The 20,021-nt window shown below is 45.0% G+C and overlaps 1 protein-coding gene across 11 annotated transcripts in view; it reads left to right on the top strand.

Annotated features, from left to right (window-relative positions):
• Positions 1–20,021, top strand: part of FAM120B (family with sequence similarity 120 member B) — a 77,803-nt gene that overhangs the window by 34,476 nt on the left and 23,306 nt on the right. For all 11 annotated transcript variants that reach the window (XM_065930954.1, XM_065930955.1, XM_065930957.1 and 8 more), the window contains 3 exons: positions 699–879; positions 14,609–14,710; positions 17,424–17,596. In XM_065930954.1, coding sequence (XP_065787026.1) covers positions 699–879; positions 14,609–14,710; positions 17,424–17,596 — 456 coding nt within the window. The remainder of the gene's footprint in view (positions 1–698; positions 880–14,608; positions 14,711–17,423; positions 17,597–20,021) is intronic.

Genomic DNA, 20,021 nt, shown 5'->3' with positions numbered 1-20,021 from the left:
GTAAAACAGTACTGAACAGGTGAATGAAGGTGATGCAGTTTCTAATCCCAGGGAATTTATGGTTTAATAGAGATGAGGCAAGGTAACGAGTGGACGGTAAACGTGAGTTGAGCCCCTCAGGTCGGGGAGGTGAGTTCTTGTTCAAAGAGGACGACAGGGTTCTGGAGAGATGACACACCAGGGGAACCTCATGGGGCAGAGACTGAGAAGGGGCTTTTGGGAAGGGCTGGAAGAGGTCAGTTTCCATCATGGAGGTTGGGCCCCAGGGTGTCCACAAGGGGTGCACGGGAGGAGATGGAGGTCTTCACAGAGCTTCTTCAACTCAGGCTGAAGAGTCTGGTAGCTGGGCTGAGTGCAGTGACTGGGCCTCTGTTTCCAGGAAGACAGTGTCGCTGGGGTGAAGGGTGGGTTGGACAGCCTGGAGCGGGGCGGCTGGAACGCTGGGCAGCCTCTGTCCCTGTCGGGTGGACAGGATGCTGAGTGACGGCAGAGGTTAGTCACAAGTCTGGTTGGGAGGTGGAAATTGGAGGAGGAAAGCGGTACTAGAAAGTTCTGAGCTGCAAACACAGAGGCCAGCTTGACGTCCTGAGTTTGAGTGACATTTACTGTACCTCTCAGCCCTAGAAGGCCTTGGATTTCCTGCTGAAGGTCATGGTATTGTTTCAAGGAGAAACCAGTTGCATTTAACCGTTGGGCAGGTCGCCAGAGCACAGCACGTCCAGGCGGAGAGCTACCTGGTGTACGGCGTGATGAGCAGCGGCGAGGTGGAGTGCAGCAACAGCCTGGAGGACGCCACGGACCAGGCGCTGCCCAGCCAGGCCTTCGTCTACCGGCCTGTGCGGCAGCGCGTCTACTCCCTCCTGCTGGGGGCCGGCGCAGGTGAGTCTGGTCTCCAGGGCCTGCCGCTGGAGCTGATCCTGAGAGCTGGCCAGATGGGACAAGTGCCTGCTTTCAGGACTCGGGATTTGTTTCTCTGTAAAGTCTGAAATGGAAAATGCCACTCACGCCTGTGTGGGATTAAGGGTGATCGCATGGGATGTCTATATATCCGGTTAGCAAGCAGTTGACCAGAGTTCATTGAAAGAGAGTGCATTTTTTCTGTTGTAAAGTGTTGTATTTTTATTCCTTAAAAGGATTTGTGCTTTTTAAAAAATTTGGAAACCCTTTCCTCCTGTAGAAGTGTAATGTAGGGTGTGTCTGTTATTAGAAGACAGTTTCTTATGATTATGGTATATCTTTCTATGTTCCTTTTAAACTATTTCTTAATATTTGAAGCATTTCTCTTTTAAGCAGCGTGTCAGTCTTTCAGCCTCTGTCCTTTAGTTCGATTGTCTGGGCTCTTTACATTTACTGTGCTGACTGACATGACTGGGTTTAATAAGTCTTCATTGTGCTCTTTGCTCTGTCCTCTTTTCCCTATTTTCCCCTTTTCTGACTTCTTTTGGAATAGTTGACTAATTATTAGTATTTTGCTTTATATTGGCTTACTATTGGACTTGAATTATTAGGGTTACTTGTTTCTATGTGTTTGCTTGTTTTTTTAGCAGTTGCTCTAGGGTTTATAGTGTGTATCTTTAACTTGTCAGAATTTGGCTTCAGTATTATACCATGTTAAGGCATGCTGTAAAAACCTTACAACAGTATACTTCCATTCCCCCATCATTTTTGCTATTCAGTATATTTTAAATATTTAATTTTGAAATAATTATATAGTCAAGGGAGTTGCAAAAAATAGCATATAAGATTTCATTTACCCTTTATAAGATGACATTGTATATAATAAAGTATAATATCAAAGCCAGGAACTTGACATCAGTACAATGCTGTGAAGCAGACTATAGATGTTACTCACTTTTCAGGATTTTTTATACCCGTTCGTTTGTGTATGTGTATAATTCTGTGCAGTATTATCCATACAAGATACAGGCGTGGATGTACAGATATCCATGTACAGATGTGGATGTATTATCCATACAAGATACAGGCGTGGATGTACAGATATCCATGTACAGATGTGGATGTATTATCCATACAAGATACAGGCGTGGATGTACAGATATCCATGTACAGAATGGATGTATTATCCATACAAGATACAGGCGTGGATGTACAGATATCCATGTACAGATATGGATGTATTATCCATACAAGATACAGGCGTGGATGTACAGATGTCCATGTACAGATATGGATGTATTATCCATACAAGATACAGGCGTGGATATACAGATACCCATGTACAGATATGGATGTATTACCCGTCCCAGATCCAGGCGTGGATGTACGGATACCCATGTACAGATACGGATGTATTACCATCCCAGACCCAGGCGTGGATGTACGGATACCCATGTACAGATATGGATGTATTACCATCCCAGACCCAGGCGTGTTCTGTGGCCGCAGGGGCTCTCCCTCTGCTGCCTCTTGGTGCCCGCCTTCTGTCCCTAGCCCCTGGTGAACACTGGTCCGTCCTCCAGCGCAACACCTCGGTCATTTTGAGAGTGCCACTTAAATGGAAACATAGTAGGTAACCTTTTGAGATTTATGCATATGTTTTAAGCATAAATATGTGATTCTTATTTTTACTTTAAGCTGTTGGCAAAAATTTTTGTGAAGGACCAGATGATAAATATTTTAGGCTTTGAGGGCCCCACAGTCAGTAACAGCTAATGAGCTCTGCTGAGGCGTTGCCCTAGACACAGATCCAGAAGGGCATGGTTGTGCCACTGAAGCTCTGTCTAGTTTTCCCATGTCGCAAAGTTTGAATTGTATGTCATTGGTCTGTGTCACAGAATATTCTTCTTTCATTAATTTTCTAATCATTTAAAGCAATATGAAAAGTATTATTAGCTTTCAGACAGAATAAAAGCAAGCCAGCCAGATTTGGCCTATGAGCTGTGCTTTTGGTTGTTTTGGAAAGGAGTTAATCGGTGAGTTGATTGCTGTGTGTGCCGTTTCTGGTGCTCTTTATTGTAGAAATGTAATTCTGCTGGCGGCAGAATAGAGCACCATTTCATTGAACACTTTTCTGTGTCTCTCTGTTGCTTTAGGCCCCTATCACATACCTGGTTCACACCTCACAGTGCCCCTCAGGCACCAAAACTCATTTTTAAGCCTCTTCTCTGTGCTTCAATTTGGATCCCTCTTGTTGCTCTGATTTTACATTTACAGAGCCTTTCTTCTGCAGTGTCTAGTCTGCTACTAGCCTATCCAGTGAAATGGTCATTTCAGATATTGTGTTTTTAGCATGTAAAAAAGTCTTCCATTTCTTTCTTCCCTGTCTTCATGTTTTCCTTTAAATCCTTAAACTTGTTTGCAGTACCTGTTTTCAAGTCCTTGTCTACTAATCCCATCATCCTGTCATTGCTGGGCCTGTTTCTTGTCTTTTCTCCTTCTGGCGGGTCCACGTGTTTCTGCTATTCTCGTGTCCAGTATTTTACTCTTTCGAAAAGGTTTTGGATCTGTGAAGGGTCTTGCCTTTTGTCCTCTAGGGGTCGTTTACCTGATCCTTGCAGGGTTTGCCTGAAGTCTCCTTAGGTGGTCTGGGGAACCTCAGGAGATAGAGGGGCCCTGTTCCTGAGGCTGGGGCTTCCTGGGCTGTCACCGAGTGCGGCGTCTGACGCAGCCCAGCCCCTGCACGTGTGGCCTCAGGGTCGCACATCCTCGTTCAGCCTCGCCCCGGACCTGCGGCGCTCCGCCCCTCAGGGCCTCAGGGTGCTCCTCTGCACGGTGCGGGCTCCGGTTCTGCGGTTCTGCGTGCAGCCCTGCCGCTGGGACAGCCTGTCCTCTCCGAGCCCTGCTTTGCCCTGCTCTGCTCCCCGCCCCGCGCCGCTCCCCTCCCCGCTCCCCTCCCCGCTCGCCTCCCCGCTCCCCTCCCCTCCCCGCTCGCCTCCCCGCTCCCCTCCCCTCCCCGCTCCCCTCCCCTCCCCGCTCCGCCCCGCTCCCCTCCCCTCCCCGCTCTCCTCCCCTCCCCGCTCCCCTCCCCTCCCCGCTCCGCCCCGCTCCCCTCCCCTCCCCGCTCCCCTCGCCTCCCCGCTCCCCTCCCCTCTCCGCTCCCCTCCCCTCTGCGCTCCCCTCCCCGCCCCGCCCCGCTCCGCTCCCTTCCCCTCCCCGCTCCACTCCCCCCGCCCCGCTCCGCTCCCCTCCCCGCTCCGCTCACCTCCCCGCTCCCCTCCCCGCTCCGCTCGCCTCCCCGCACCCCTCCCCGCTCCGCTCGCCTCCCCGCACCCCTCCCCTCCCCGCCCCGCTCCGCTCCCTTCCCCTCCCCGCTCCCCTCCCCTCCACTCCCCCCGCTCCACTCCGCTCCCCTCCCCGCTCGCCCCCTCCCCCCGCCCCGCTCCCCTCCCCGCTCAGCTCCTCTCTCCTCTCTTGCTCTGCTGGGCTCTCACAGCCTTGGCTGCCATCTGCATGGCGCCCTGGGGTAGAACTGTCCGCTTGAGGGTGCCAGGGCTTCTCTGCAGTCCCTGTCTCGGCCACACCCACCCTCCTCTCCTGTTGTAGGTGCCGGTGGAGGTGAGTGCTGGTGTGGTGCTTGTACCTTTTTTGTGGCTTTTCTTTGCCCTTGGAGAGTTCTGTCCTGCATGTTGGTACATTTTTCTCCCATCCATATGTCTATTGTCCGTTGTTGGAGCTGCTCAGAGATGATGCTGAACCTCCTGGGCTGATGTTTTGTTTCTTCATCCTTCCTTCCTGGTTTGATTTTCCTGCTTTTGGGGAACATTTCACCACTTCATTTTCAGCTCTTTGAGAGGTTTCCCTCTCTCCTTCCTGTCTCATTTCTCTCTCCTTTGAGACCTCACTCGTCTTCCTGACACTTCTCCAGTGAAGTGGAATTCCTGCCGGAAGCCTTGAACCTCGCTGGTGGGAGGCTGCTCCCTTTCTACCCACGTGCTTGCTTTCACTTGCATTGCTTTAAGAATCAAATCCATGTTGACAGATACAAAATGCATTTCCCAACTCAAGCCATCCTTCTGATCAGTTCTCTTTATTCCTCAGGCCCTTAAACACTAACTCCCCTGGATTCCTCCCTTCTTCCTTCATCAAAAGTGATTTCCTGTCACAGGGACCATCTTGCCTGTGGGAGAGGGGTGGTTGGGCGGGGGAAGCGGGGGAGGAAGGAGGTGCCCCAGAGGGCCACTGACCCAGTGTCTCCTCTCCCTCCCTGGAAAGAAGTAATTTCCTCTCTATGGGCACCGTGCACTCTTCATTCTTCAGCGCATTACTGTTTGTACTTGCCCGTGCGCGTCGTCCGTGGCCACCTCCCCACTGGGCTGAGCAGGGCCTGGTCAGGGGCGTCCTGCTGCACCTGGCAGATGTCTCAGCGTGAGTTAGTGACCTATATGTGTGTTTAAAATACTGCCTCTTCAGAAGTGCTTGCATTTAGCAAGGCATTCCTTGAAAAGGGTTACTCTGATGGTTTAATTTCAGACACCAAGGGAGAGCGATGGTCCCTCAAACGCTGCTACACGAGCAGCTGTCTCTAAACCCTCTCTAATGGGCAGGCAGGGAGCTACTTGTTTGGAGTGAGGTTTAGAATCAAAGGTGCCTTTAGCTCCGCAGTCACTGACTCTCCGCACCAGAGCTCCTGCAGGTGTGCAGCTGTGGACACTGGAGGTCTGAGCCAAAGCATGGCACCAAATTGATGACTTCATCCCTCAAAGTCCCTAATTATGGGCAGGATTTGGATAACAGATCTGTTGGATGCTCTAGTTCATCTGGAATGTTGGAGGGTGCCTCTTCAGGGAGTGCTTGGTCACTGCGCTCCTCCCCATATGTATACAGTGGAGCATATGGTGTTTAGACAGCTCAGTGGCATCATGGCCAAAACAGGGGAGAAACCCTAAAGTCACTCAGTCCTCAGCCCGTCCTTGGCTTCATGCCTGTTCTTACCACTGATTTTAACACTGTCTGTTTTTTAGTCTCCCTAGTGATAAGATTAGATAAAATCATCAGGAAGCTTCATGCATTTTAAGAAATAAAAGAAACTCAAAAAGGTGCAAGAAGGCAGACTCTGTCTGTTTTCCCCCTCCCATCTCACTGGTTCACGGCTCAGAATAGCCCACGCCTGTGGCCCCCTTTAACAGTTAATATTAACTGTCCTTTTTCCTTGTCACTTTCCCCTCATTTTCACCATGCAGACATTCCAGGAATCCAATGGGAGTTGCAGGAGGCTGATAAGACTTGTGACGGGCACCTTTGCAAAGCGCCTGCAAGGGCATCAGCTCCTCCGAGTCCGAGAGGTTGACCTAAAAAGTAATCCTTTTTTCCCAAATATATATACAAAAAAGAAAGTTTGGGGGAATTTTCTATTTTTTAAGCACTAATGCCACACATAATTAAATATTAATCCAGCAATATAAAAAATGTAGGATCATAAAGAAAAATATATACTTTTTATTTTTTTTATTATTATTTTTTAAATATATACTTTTTAAAGCCTGGAGAGTTGTTATCAAACTTGAAAATCCCCGTGATTGAGAGATTATAGTTGACATTGCTTCTGCTCATTCTCTTCCCTTCCCAGTGCTCACAGACCTGCCAGATTGTGTGAGAGGAGTGGGCACTTTTGAGGCTTTGTGTGTTGGAATAATCAAGAGTTTTTAATGGGAGAAAGGTTGGACATGTAGACAGACCCACATTTTTGCTCCCAGGGTAACACTTCTTGTTTATACACAGAAGCTTTTATAAATGGTATAATGTGGAAATAGCAGAAGAACAACTTTGATTGTTATTTTTTTGTTTTTCATATAAAATGTTATAGTGTGACTAGAGAGTAAAACTAACAAAGAACTTTCACTTGAGTTTTACTTTGCTCCTTGAACTCGGAAACCAGCAAATCGAAAGTTCAAATGAGAAAATCAAGCTTTCCTTTTAGGAATTATCAAACTCAATCCCCTCTTCTCTTTTTCTTCATATGTAGGCATCTAAGAAGATGATTTTATTTTAATTCAGACAAACTAGATTATTGCAAACATTTCTGCTATTTCAAAATACATGCCAGATTAAACCTCTGAAAATATGTGGTACCTCAGAGAAAGCTCAGCAGTGGCTACAGGACTGGAAAAGGTCAATTTTCATTTCATTTCCAAAGAAGGGCATTGCCAAGGAATGTTCCAGCTACTGTACAGTTGCAGTCATTTCACATACTAGCAAGTATCATGCTCAAAATCCTTCAAGTTAGGCTTTCGCAGTACATGAACCAAGAACTTCCAGATGTATAAGCTGGGTTTAGAAAAGGCAGAGGAACCAGAGATCAAATTGCTAATATTTGTTGGGTCATGGAGAAAGCAAGGGAGGACTGGAAAAACATCTACTTCTGCCTCGTTGTCTGTTCATACTCTTCATAGGATCGTCAAGGCAAGAATGCTGAAGTCGTTTGCCATTCCCTTCTCCCGTGGACTCCGGGAGTAGTGAAGGACAGGGAAGCCTGGCATGCTGTAGTCCATGAGGTCACAAAATTCAGAAACGACTGACTGACTGAAAAACATCAACTGGTTCATTGACTACACTAAAGCCTTTGACTGTGTAGATCACTACAAACTGGAAAATCCATCATTAAAGAGAAGGGAATGCCAGACCACCTGACCTGCCTCCTGAGAAACCTGTATGCAGGTCAAGAAGCCACAGTTAGAACTGGACATGGAACAACTGACTGGTCAAAATGGGGAAAGGAGTACAAAGTGACAAGGTTGTATACCATCACCCTACTTATTTAACTTCTCTGCAGAATACTTCATGCTAAATACTGGGCTAGATGAATCATAAGCTGGAATCAAGATTGCTGGAAGAAATAGCAACAACCTCAGATATGTAGATAATACCACTCTAATGGCAGAAAACAAAGAGGAACTAAAGAGCATCTTGATGAGGGTGAAAAAGGAGAGTGAAAAAGCTAGCTTGAAACTCTACATTCAGAAAACTAAGATCATGGCATCTGGTTCCATCCCTTCATGACAAATAGAAGGTGAATAAGTAGAAGCAGTGACAGATTTTCTTTTTTGGGGCTCCCCCAAAAAATGACTGTAGCCATGAAATTAAAAGACACTTGCTCCTTGGAAAGAAAGGTATGACCAACCTAGACACCATATTAAAAAGCAGAGACATCACTTTGCCGGCAAAGGTCCATAGAGTCAAATCTGTGGTTTCTCCAGCAGTCATGTACAGATGTGAGGGTTGGACCATAAAGAAGGATGAGTGCCAAAGAATTGATGCTTTTGAATTGTGGTGCCAAAGAAGACTCTTGAGAGTCCCTTGGACTGCAAGATCAAACCAGTCAATCCTAAAGGAAATCAACTTTGAATATTCATTGGAAAGACTGATGCAAAAGCTGAAGCTCCAATACTTTGGCCACTTGATCTGAAGAGCCGACTCATTGAACCCTGATGCTGGGAAAGTTTGAAGGCAGAAGGAGAAGGTGGCAGCAGAGGATGAGATGGATAGATGGCATCACCGACTCTGGAAATGAGCTTGAGCAAACTCCTGGCGGACGCTTGGTGTGCTGCAGTCCAAGGGGTTGCAAGAGTCAGACTTCACTTAGTGACTGAACAACAGCAACCAGAGAATGGGCTAATTTTCCAGCAAAATGCATTTATTTTAAGAAGATTTCAGGTAATATTTTGCATCTAGTCGTGGCTTTTGGAAGCAGCAGGGAGCTGTAACTGTGTCTATGGTAGGGATAATCTGGATTAACAGAGAAAATGCTTCCAAGTGAATGTTTTGGTTTGGACAGAGACCTCATTCAGACTAAAGACTTATTCTTTGCATGTTGATAGGCTTTTCTGGCCACTTTGTGCTGCCCTTTACCCTCTTCTGGCAGAAGGAGGAAACAGGCATCCTGAGGGTCCCTGTCACCTGCCTGCTCACCAGGGGAGTGGCAGGACGCAGAAGAGCTTGCAGACACCTGGCCTCCACTTCAGAGAAGATGCTCATTTGTGTCTCTTTTCCTGTATCCTTCCCCACAGTTTCTGATAAAATTTTGTTTAGGGAATGAAAATTAAGATTAGCAGTTCCAACTGAACTTTCATCTTCTGGCTAGCTAATTTTATTTGAAAGATAAGAGTTTCCTCTTCAAGGCTCTGTAAGTAAATAGCTGTAAGTGCTACAGTTTATGCAGCAAAGTTCACTTGTGTTCTGGTCAGTTGAACTCATCAGGTGTTCAGTTAATCATTTTAAAAAGCACAAGCTTTTCTTAGTTTGTTAATTAAGAAATACTTTGGAATTAATATGCACTTAACCCCCAGTTCAGTTCAGTCGCTCAGTTGTATTTGACTCTTTGCGACCCCATGGACTGTAGCACACCAGGCCTCCTTGGCCATCACCAGCTCCTGGAGCTTTCTCAAACTCATGTCCATCAAGTTGGTGATGCCATCCAACCATCTCATCCTCTGTCATCCCCTTCTCCTCCTGCCTTCAATCTTTCCCAGCATCAAGATCTTTTCTAGTCAATGTATGGCAAAGCCAATACAATACTGTAAAGTAAAAAAAAAAAAAAGATCTTTTCTAATGAGTCAGCTCTTCTCATCAGGTGGCCAGAGTATTGGAGTTTCAGCTTCAGCATCAGTCCTTCCAATGAATATTCAGAACTGATCTCCTTTAGGATGGACTGGTTGGATCTCCTTGCAGTCCAAGGGACTCTCAAGAGTCTTTTTCAACACCACAGTTCAAAAGCATCAATTCTTCCATACTCAACTTCCTTTATGGTCCAAGTCTCACACCCATGCATGACCACTGGAAAAAGCATAGCTTTGACTAGACAGACCTTTGTTGGCAAAGTAATGTCTCTACTTTTTAATATGCTGTCTAGGTTGGTCATAACTTTCCTTCCAAGGAGCAAATGTCTTTTAATTTCATGACTGCAGTCACCATCTGCAGTGATTTTGGAGCCCAAGAAAATAAACCCTCTGTTGTCCAAGTTATGGAGAAAAGAGGGAGTTTGGCATCAGTGCTGGTCTGCATAGTGAGGAAAGAGGGGATCAGGTTTATGTGCTAGTCTAAATTTTGAGAGAAGAGCCCCTGGTGTTGGTGCTGGTCTTGAACCTATTTTCTCTGCCTAGGCCTGCCGCTCCTGTTGGACTCATCTCCATGGGCAGTGCCGTCCTCCTGGATTGTAGCTGGGCAGATAATGCTGAGGTGCCTTGCCTAACTCAGTGGAACTATGAGCCATGCCATGTAGGGCCACCCAAGATGGATGGGTCATGGTGGAGAGTTCTCAGTAAACGTAGTCCACCAGAGAAGGAAATGGCAAACCACTTCAGTATTCTTGCCTTGAGAACCCCATGAAAAGGCAAAAAGATTTGACACTGAAAGATGAACTCCACTGGTCAGTAGGTGCCCGATAGGCAACTGGAGAAGAGTGGAGAAATAAATCCAGAAAGAATGAAGAGGCTGAGCCAAAACAAAAACAATGCCCAGTTGTGGATGTGACTGGTGATAGAAGCACCAACTCCAAAGTTGTAGAGAACAGTACTTCATAGGAACCTGGAATGTTAGGTCCGTGAATCAAGGTAAATTGGAAGTGGTCAAACAGGAGATGGCCAGAGTGAACATCAACATTTTAGGAATCGGTGAACTAAAATGGACTGGAATGGGCGAATTTCATTCAGATGACCATTATATCTACTACTGTGGGCAAGAATCCCTTAGAAGAAATGGAGCAGCCCTCATAGTCAACAAGAGTCCAAAACTCAGTACTTAGGGGCAGTCTCAAAAACGACAGAATGATCTCTGTTCGTTTCCAAGGCAAATCATTCAATATCACAGTAATCCAAGTCTATGCCCCAATCACTAATGTCAAAGAAGCTGAAGTTGAATGGTTCTGTGAAGACCAACAAGACCTTCTAGAACTAACACCAAAAAAAGATGTCCTTTTCATCATAGGGGACTGGAATGCAAAAGTAGGGAGTCAAGAGATACCTGGAGTAATGGGCAAGTTTGGCCTTGGGGTACAAAATGAAGCAGGGCAAAGGCTAACAGAGTTTTGCCAAGAGAACGCACTGGTCAGAGCAAACAGCCTCTTCCAACAACACAAGATACAACTCTACACATGGACATAACAAGACTGTCAACACTGAAATCTGATTGTTTATGTTCTTTGCAGACGAAGATGGAGATGCTCTGTACAGTCAGCAAAAACAAGACCAGGAGCTGACTGTGGCTCAGAGCATGAGCTCCTCATTGCAAAATTCAGGCTTAAGTTGAAGAAAGTAGGGAAAACCACTAGACCATTTCAAGTATGACCTAAATCAAATCCCTTATGATTATACAGAGGAAGTAGCAAATAGATTCAAGGTATTAGGTCTAATAGATAGAGTGTCTGAAGAACTATAGACAGAGGTTTGTAACATTGTACAGGAGATGATGATCAAAACCATCCCCAAGAAGAAAAAATGCAAAAAGGCAAAATGGTTGTATGTGGAGGCCTTACAGATAGCTAAGAAAAGAAGTGAAAGGCAAAGGAGTAACGGGAAAGATAAATCCATCTGAATGCTGAGTTCCAAAGAATAGCAAGGAGAGATAAGAAAGCCTTCCTAAGTGATCAATGCAAAGAAATAGAGAAAAACAATAGAATGGGAAAGACTAGAGATCTCGTCAAGAAAATTAGAGATACTAAGGGAGCATTTCATGCAAAGATGGGCACAATAAAGGACAGAAATGGTATGGACCTAACAGAAGCAGAAGATATTAAGAAGAGGTGGCAAGAATACACAGAACCATACAAAAACAGATCTTAATGACCCGGATAACCACGATGGTGTGATCACTCACCTCGAGCCAGACATCCTGGAGTGTGAAGTCAAGTGGGCCTTAGGAAACATCACTACAAACAAAGGTAGTGGAGGTGATGGAATTCCAACTGAGCTATTTCAAGTCCTAAAAGATGATTCTGTGAGAGGGCTGCACTCAGTATGCCAGCAAATTTGGAAAACTCAGCAGTGGCCACAGGACTGGAAAAGGTCAGTTTTCATTCCTATCCCAAATGCCAAAGGGCATTCAAACTACCACACAGTTATCTCACATGCTAGCAAAGTAATGCTAAAAATTCTCCAAGCGAGGCTTCAATATTATGTTAATTGAGAACTTCCAGATGTTCAAGCTGGATTTAGAAATGGCAGAGGAACCAGAGATCAAATTGCCAGCATCCATTGGATCATAGAAAAAGCAAGAGAATTCCAGAAAAACATCTACCTCTTCTTCATTGACTATGCTAAAACCTTTAGCTGTTTGGATCACAACAACCTGTGCAAAATTCTTAGAGAGATGGGAATACTGTACCACCTTACCTGCCTCCTGAGAAGTCTGGAGGTCAAGAAGCAACTGTTAGAACTGGGCATGGAACAAAGGGCTGATTCAAAATTGGGAAAGGAGTACGTCATGGTTGTATATTGTCACCTTGCTTATTTAACTTATATGCAGAATACATCATGAGAAATGCTGGACTGGATGAAGCACAAGCTGGAATCAGATGGCTGGAAGAAATATCAATAACTTCAGATGTACATATGACACCACCCTTGTCACAGAAAGTGAAGAGGAACTAAAGAGCTTCTTGATGAAAGTGAAAGAGGGGAGTGAAAGAGCTGGCTTAAAACTCAGCATTCAAAAAACGAAAATCATGGCATCCAGTCCCATCACTTCCTGGCAAATAGATGGGGGAACAATGGAAACAGTGACAGACTTTATTTTCTTTTGCTCCAAAATCACTGCAGATGCTGACTGCAGCCATGAAATCAAAAACACTTTTTTATTGGAAGAAAAGCTATGACCAACCTAGACAGCATAATAAAAAGCAGAGACATTACTTAGCTGACAAAGATCTGTCTAGTCAAAACTATGGTTTTTATAGTAGTCATGTATTGATGTGAGAGTTGGACCATACAGGAAGCTGAGTGTTGAAGAATTGATGCTTTTGAACTGTGGTGTTGGAAAAGACTCTTGAGGGTTCCTTGGACTTCAAGGAGATCAAACCAGTTAATCCTAAAGGAAATCAGTCCTGACTATTCATTGGGAGTACTGATGCTGAAGCTGAAGCTCTAATACTCTCACCACCTGATGCGAAGAACAGACTCATTGGAAAAGACCCTGATGCTGGGAAAGATTGAGAGCAGGAGGAGAAGGGGACGACAGAGGATGAGATGGTTGGATGGCATCACGGACTCAATGGACATGAGTTTGAGCAAGCTTCGGGAATTGGTGATGGACAGGGAGGCCTGGGGTGCTGAAGTCCATGGGGTCGCAAGGAGTCAGACATGACTGAGCGACTGAATTGAACTGAGATGATGCTGTGTGTCTCTTGGAATATTGGTCCAAAGACTGCTTCCCTCGGCCCTGACAGCGGAGAGCGAGGAGGCCTGTCGGGTGTGTTTAGGCTCAGGTGCCCACCTGAGCCTCGCTGTCTTTGTGTGTCACTTAGAGTTAAAACTCTGAGACATGGCCTTTGAACCTCTAGAATGCTGTGAACAGTCTTAGATAAAAGGTGGTCACTTCCACGCAATGTCAGATGTGGTTTTGTGAATGTTTTAGTGATTCCCAAGGAGTCACTTGGCAGGCTAGGTCCCTTAATAGCAGTGGTTGAGTAGGAGTACAGAACCTAGTAACGTTTGTCTCTTGGCATGAGCAGGGCAGCATTCACTCAGTTGGCTATTTTTTAATGCAATGAAAACCTTGGCCAAGAGGATTACATAGAAATTGGGTTGTTTTATTTTTAACAACATTAAGAATACTCAGATCTTCTTTCTTTTTTTAAATTTTTTCTGTGTGTATGAAATTTAGGCTAAGATAAACTTGCTCCTAAACCTGCAGTTAATGAGCATTTGCTCTGGGCCTTGTGTTTTATGGAGAATGGTTTTTGCTCTAGGGAGCTCAGTTTTTCGGGACTCAAGCCAGAGTGCTGGCTGAGTGAGCTGCAGTGCTTGGGGAGCGTGGGAGGCTCAGCTGAGAGGGAGGGACGGGGGCTTGCCAAGTGTGGGCACAGGAGGTGGGCGTCTGCGGTGGGCTGGGGGAGTGGTGGAGGGGAGCAGGAGCAGAGCAGAGCGTGGCCAAACGCAGAGGTGGGGAAGGGCACGGTGATTGTGCGGCTGAGTGGAGCACTGCAGCTGACTGGGCCACCTGAACTTCCATAGCAGTTAGTAATCTAGCAACAGACAGAAGTGCCTTTATTCTAGACTATTCCTACCAGCTTTCTGATTCGTCTGACTTAACACTAGTCTTAATAGTTGTGTAAAGTACTGAATTTAAAAGCAGAAAGGACTGTCATATTCCTGCTCCTTAAATGTTCTCTGGAACGGCATGAGGGTGGTGGGGAAGGAAAGCAGGATTCTACAGGAGCCGTCTCGGTGGTGACCGAGAGGTCACCTCTGCCCCCAGTGATCACCTGCCCAGGTTGTCCTGCCACCCTCCACCCAAGGTCATCGTTCTGGTAGGAATGGATGGATGACCATCCGATCAGAGGGTAGGAGATCCACAGCTGGATGCCCGAGGCCCCTCGGTGACCTTTGATGTGAGAACTCACTGGGCTCTCCAGCGTGGAATCGGTCTGGCCGAGGGGCTCTCGTGCAGTGTTGGTGATGGATTGGTACGCACGTCCACTGATGCAGCTGTCTTCACTCAGGTGGTTTCAGCACCGGCCCCGCTGTCAAGGAGTGGTTTGTGTACTCCGGGAACCCACTGAGGCAGCCGGACCTCGTCAGGCCTCTACAGATGAACATTCCAGGTACAGACTGCCTTGATTAAATGTCAGAGTAACACCACATGATGCAATAATGATCTCTGTGGAAACATACTTTTCCAGAACTGCACACACACTGATTTTCATTTCTACCATGGGTCCAAGAGCAGTGTACATAATGAAGTTCTAATACAACAGAGGAAAGGGCATTATACAGACCTCCCCAGGCCCAGTCTGCTGAATCACCCTGCCTACTGCCCAAGGTCATGCCAGGGGGAGAAGGAAACCTGGATCCCTGAGTAAGCAGCTGCGAATTAACACAGTTGCATTCTTGCCGCTCTGCTTGGGTCGATTCTTGTCTTGCTTCCACGATTGAAAGTGGGCTTGATGAACTGGGAAGAGGAGGTGAAGGAAAGTGTTTAACTGTAAAAATAAGTTTTTTTCAAGGGCCATATCTTAAAACACATAGTGGGAGGGAAGAAGACAGAGTTCTCCTAAAAATTAGTTGAAGTAAATTCTTCCTGTGAGTTCTTAGTATCTGAAGAAGGCAAGCATGTTTGACTGTAGGAGACAGTGTTCTGCACACAGACACTTGAAGAGAGGACAGTTTAGGGCTTATTTTAGTGGCCTTTCTTATTGTTTCACAAAACACTTCTCCAAAATATTTATATTCCATTTTTATATGCTTTAAATTCTCTCAAGTCACTATTGTGTTCTGTCACTCAAGCCTATAATTTACCAAATAAGAAACATTGTGAAACATGTTTCTTATAAGTGGAATTGTACAAGGAGAGACGTTGAGGGAGTATTTCCTTATTCGCTCAGTTGGTAAGTGATATACTTAAACCTAAATATTAGTATTTTAGTATTTCAAACCTAAAGGTACTTAACACAAAAACAATTTAAGATGAATTGACACATTTTACAGCAAGAAGTACTTTTAAAGAATACCCAAAATCATTTCCCAGAAGTGTTTATATATATATGTAATTTTCATTTTATAGGATCGTTCCAGAAATAATGTAGAAAGGGAATATTTGGCCTTTCATTATTATATCATGAGTTAATTTTAGAGGTCACTCGATATAAGGTTTTCATAAACTCTGAAGTTCACTCAGTTGTTGGAGAGGCTGCTTCTGAGGCTTGTGACACGGGCTGCTGGCACTGCTGAGCTCTGCACACGGGGCCTGTGCTTCCAGAAGCAGCTGGAGCCCCACCCACTGGCAGAGGGCGGGCACGCGTCTGCCATCACTAGGACCTTGGAAGTGGGGTCTTGAACTTATGTTGCAGGTGATTCAGATGAATGGCTCTGTTCACACTTATGTTAATAGCGATAGAAAACGATAGGATTTTTATATATAAATCATCTCTATGTCCATGAGGAAAAATGCCGGGTAGTTTTTAGACTCATTTGGAAGCTGGATCATCCAGGTGCCTATCTCATGGTCTTCCATCACCCTGACAATGTGTATGTTAAGAGCAGTGGACTCCTGCTGCTTGATCCTTGCTTTCCGCAGGCCTTTGGAAGGGTGTACCTTGAAATTTAGCTTCCTTTCCCCCGACCTGCCCCTTTACAGGGTCCCTGCGTCTGTGCGTCATCCTCAGCTGCCTCCCTTACTAACATGCTGCGTTTTGTGCTGCAAGTCTCGGACCACACAGCAGGCAAGCGTCTGACATAGCTTTTTATCTCCAAAACTGGAGATTCTTCTTTAGGCAACATGTAGTTGATTTTTTCTGTCTTCGCAGAGCCTCTTTTTGGTCATTTTAAGCATATCCTTATTTTATAAACCTAGGAAAGCTGATTGCACACATCTAACTGGTAGTTTGTCCATCTGGAATGATTTTTAAAGCATTCAAGAATCTGAGAGTAAGCTTAGTATTTCTTCACTGTATAAAGACATGACTCACCAGCACCTTGCAGATCCTCTTAGACGATTGTTTTATAAAATGAAACAAGTTGTCATTCACAGAAATTACCTCCTTCCCTGTTTCTCTGGGCAGCACTCTGGAGCTTGCTCATTTCTGAGAAGCTCTGAGACTTTCCTGTCCGTAAATTCACACAGAAGCCTTTGCCAAGTGACATAATTTGACTTTTGAAGCTGTTATGTTTCAGAAACAATGCATTTGGGACCTATAGACGAAATCTCAGCTGCCCACGGGACTCTGGGTCAAGTGTGGGGCCCACCCTTGATCCTTTCTGGCAGAGTCATGCAATTTTCTCATACTGTGAAATGTTTTCATTTTGCTGGTTTTGACTATTTCAAAATGTGAAAATCATCCATTCATAATTTCTGCGTATAAAACCCAGGAAAATGTATCTTACACAATTTTGGCAGCTGTTTCTTTTGCACAGTGTACTTTGAAAACCATTAGTCCAGGAAAATAAGAGAGCCAACTACCTGAGTAGACCAGTGGTGTTTTCGCCAAGCACCCCATCACAGCTGTGTCTGTCTCACACCCTCGGACAGCATAGCTGAGCACAGCAGGAGAAAACCCTCCCTTTCCCGCACAGTATAGCCGTTTAAAGAAAGAGGAGTGTTTTCAGTGAAATACATATATGCTGACCTTTTATTAGGACTTCTGCTTGCTTAAACCAGGAAGTTCTGTTAGTGTTGCCTTCCAGTTGCTTTAAGTGTAAAGGCCCAAGGAAGTCAGCAAGGAGGTCAGTGCCCTTTGCTTCTTTACTTTGTTTCTGAGAAGCGTGTTATAACTTGGTAGTACAAAGAATAATGGTAAATGAACTTTTTTTTTAAACTAGGGGGAACGCCTAATTTGAGACAACTGTGGCTGAGCCAAGAGCCAGGAATCCAGGCCCAGCGCTTGGACACACTCCTGGCCTGCTTTGACCTTTCATCCTCGCGAGAAGAACTGCAGGCAGTTGAGAGCCCCTTTCAAGCACTGTGCTGCCTCCTGGTCTACCTGTTTGTGCAGGTAACCTCACTCCTGGCTGTTGCTGCTGCAGTCACCCCTTGCTCCTGGCCCTCACCTTTTGGGGGATGTGGTGGTCTGGGGTGAGGTGTGAGGGTTGGTCCCCTGCCCCATCTCTGCCCAGTGTCTGTTTCATAGAAAGTGAGGGTTCTGTGTGGCTGTACATTTGAGGAGCCCTGTCGGCTGCCAGTGTAGAAGTGGGCTCTACACCTACCTGTGATAGAAGCTTGAGGTGTCTGACAGGTCCAGGCCCTGGTACACTTTCTCACGATTGCCCAGCTTTGTAGAGCGTGGACTGTCCTGTGTCCCTGTTTGGATGGTGGCTACCACAAACATGGTGTAGTTAAGCCACCCTTAGTGAGTTTTCATTTTACTGTCTCCTCACTGGTTTCACATGCACCAGGACGAACTTTTGTTTTGAGTAGAACTTTTCGTTTATTTGTACCAGACTCAGCAAAGTATAAATCAGTAAATGGTAGCAGGATTAATTAATGTTTAAATGAAAAATACATTTCTTTTGCTACTTTTACTAAATGTGCATGCATGTATTATCAGTTAATGCTTTCTTTCCCTTGTTTATGAATCTGCAGGTGGCTAAGATGGACATATTGGGAGTTGGGAGCTGGTCGATGACCAGCAGCTGAGTTTTCTCCTCTAGGAGAATAAGCGGTTTTCTTCTCAGGACTGTGTGTGAATATAGGAATATGGATAGATCTTTGGAGAGCCTTGTGTTAGCACTCTTAGGACTACATCTTGCATTTCTTTTTCCAGCGGGAGAGATAGGTCCTTGAGCCCATTCGTCGTCACTTGACACAGCTCTGCTTTCTTGTCATCTGTGCAAGTGACCGTTGGCTATGAAAGTCCACTTCCAGCAGGAAAATATCCCAAATCACAAAATAGTCACTTTACATCTCACGTATTTATAGAAACCTGAGGCTAGACAAGCATCAGAAGGAAAATTTCCACTTTTACCTTCTTACTACTAGTAAATAGCTTTTAAATGAAATCTTTTTAGTATAAGTCAGCATGAGATAGACTCATTGTTGGTTGACTTTAAAGGATACATTCAAATTGGAACTTTTAAAATAGAAAACAAGTCAATGCATCAGTGTTATCCCTTAGATTAAAAGGTACTGTACTGTGTTGTTATTCATAAGGATAACTATTCTCTCTTTAGATTAATAAGACTAAAATAGTATACTTTTGTATAGTTAAGCTTAAATTAGGTGCCACACAGCATTAATGCATACTGTTTAGTGTACAAAGCATACAAAGAAACAAAACCCTCATTTGTTAACTTTTGAGTCTTGGGTAACTCATTTTTCACTTGGAGTCCAACCTCGAAGTTAACATTTTTTATTAGAGGTTTATTTGAGAAACTTTGCTGGAAAGGTAATTTTGCATCATAGAAAGTTTGCATATTTTTTATAATTATGGTAGAGCAAATACTTTATCACAATAATCTCCACTATGTGAAGTTTTTAAAAATTGGTATTACTAAGAATCTTGTCTCCTCTGTTATCAGTTCAGTTCAGTTCAGTTCAGTTGTTCAGTCGTGTCCAACTCTTTGCGACCCCATGGACTGCAGCACATCAGGCCTCCCTGTCCATCACCAACTTCTGGAGTTTACCCAAACTCATGTCCATTGAGTTGGTGATGCCATCCAACAATCTCATCCTCTGTCACCCCCTTCTCCTCTTGCCTTCAATCATTCCCAGCATCAGGGTCTTTCCAAATGAGTCAGCTCTTCACATCAGGTGGCCAAAGTATTGGAGTTTCAGCTTCAACATCAGTCCTTCCAATGAACACTCAGGACTGATCGCCTTTAGGATGGACTGGTTGGATCTCCCTGCTGTCCAACAAACTCTCAGGAGTCTTCTCCAACACCACAGTTCCAAAGCATCAGTCCTTCGACACTCAGCTTTCTTTATAGTCCAACTCTCACATCCATACATGACTACTGGAAAAACCATAGCTTTGACTAGATGGACCTTTGTTGGCAAAGTAATGTCTCTGCCTTTTAATATGCTGTCTAGGTTGGTCATAACTTTCCTGCCAAGGAGTAAGCGTATATTTGCTAGTTACAAAGATGGTGGCAGAGTATGAAATCGATAAACTGAAAAAGTATGATGAAATGTTGTTGTTTTTATTTTATTTTTTGGCTGCATTGTTGGCATGCAGGATCTTAGTTCCCCGACCAGGGATCAAACCCATGTCCCCTGCAGTGCTAGCACAGAGTCTTAACCAATGGATCACCAGGGAAGTCCAGTAGTGATTCTTTTTTTGTAGGCTGTTTTTTTAAAATCAGCTTTCTGCAAAAGATGCTAATGGCAAGAAGTAGAACTAACTATATGCCAACAAACCTGTCTAAGAGAGAGGTGAGGGCTTATGAGTTTAAAACAAAATATTCTCTGCTTGGTCTTGCTTT

This window comes from Muntiacus reevesi, chromosome 3 (assembly GCF_963930625.1).
Source record: "Muntiacus reevesi chromosome 3, mMunRee1.1, whole genome shotgun sequence".
In the NCBI taxonomy this organism is placed as follows: Eukaryota; Metazoa; Chordata; class Mammalia; order Artiodactyla; family Cervidae; genus Muntiacus; species Muntiacus reevesi.
This window is presented reverse-complemented; position numbering and strand designations above follow the sequence as displayed.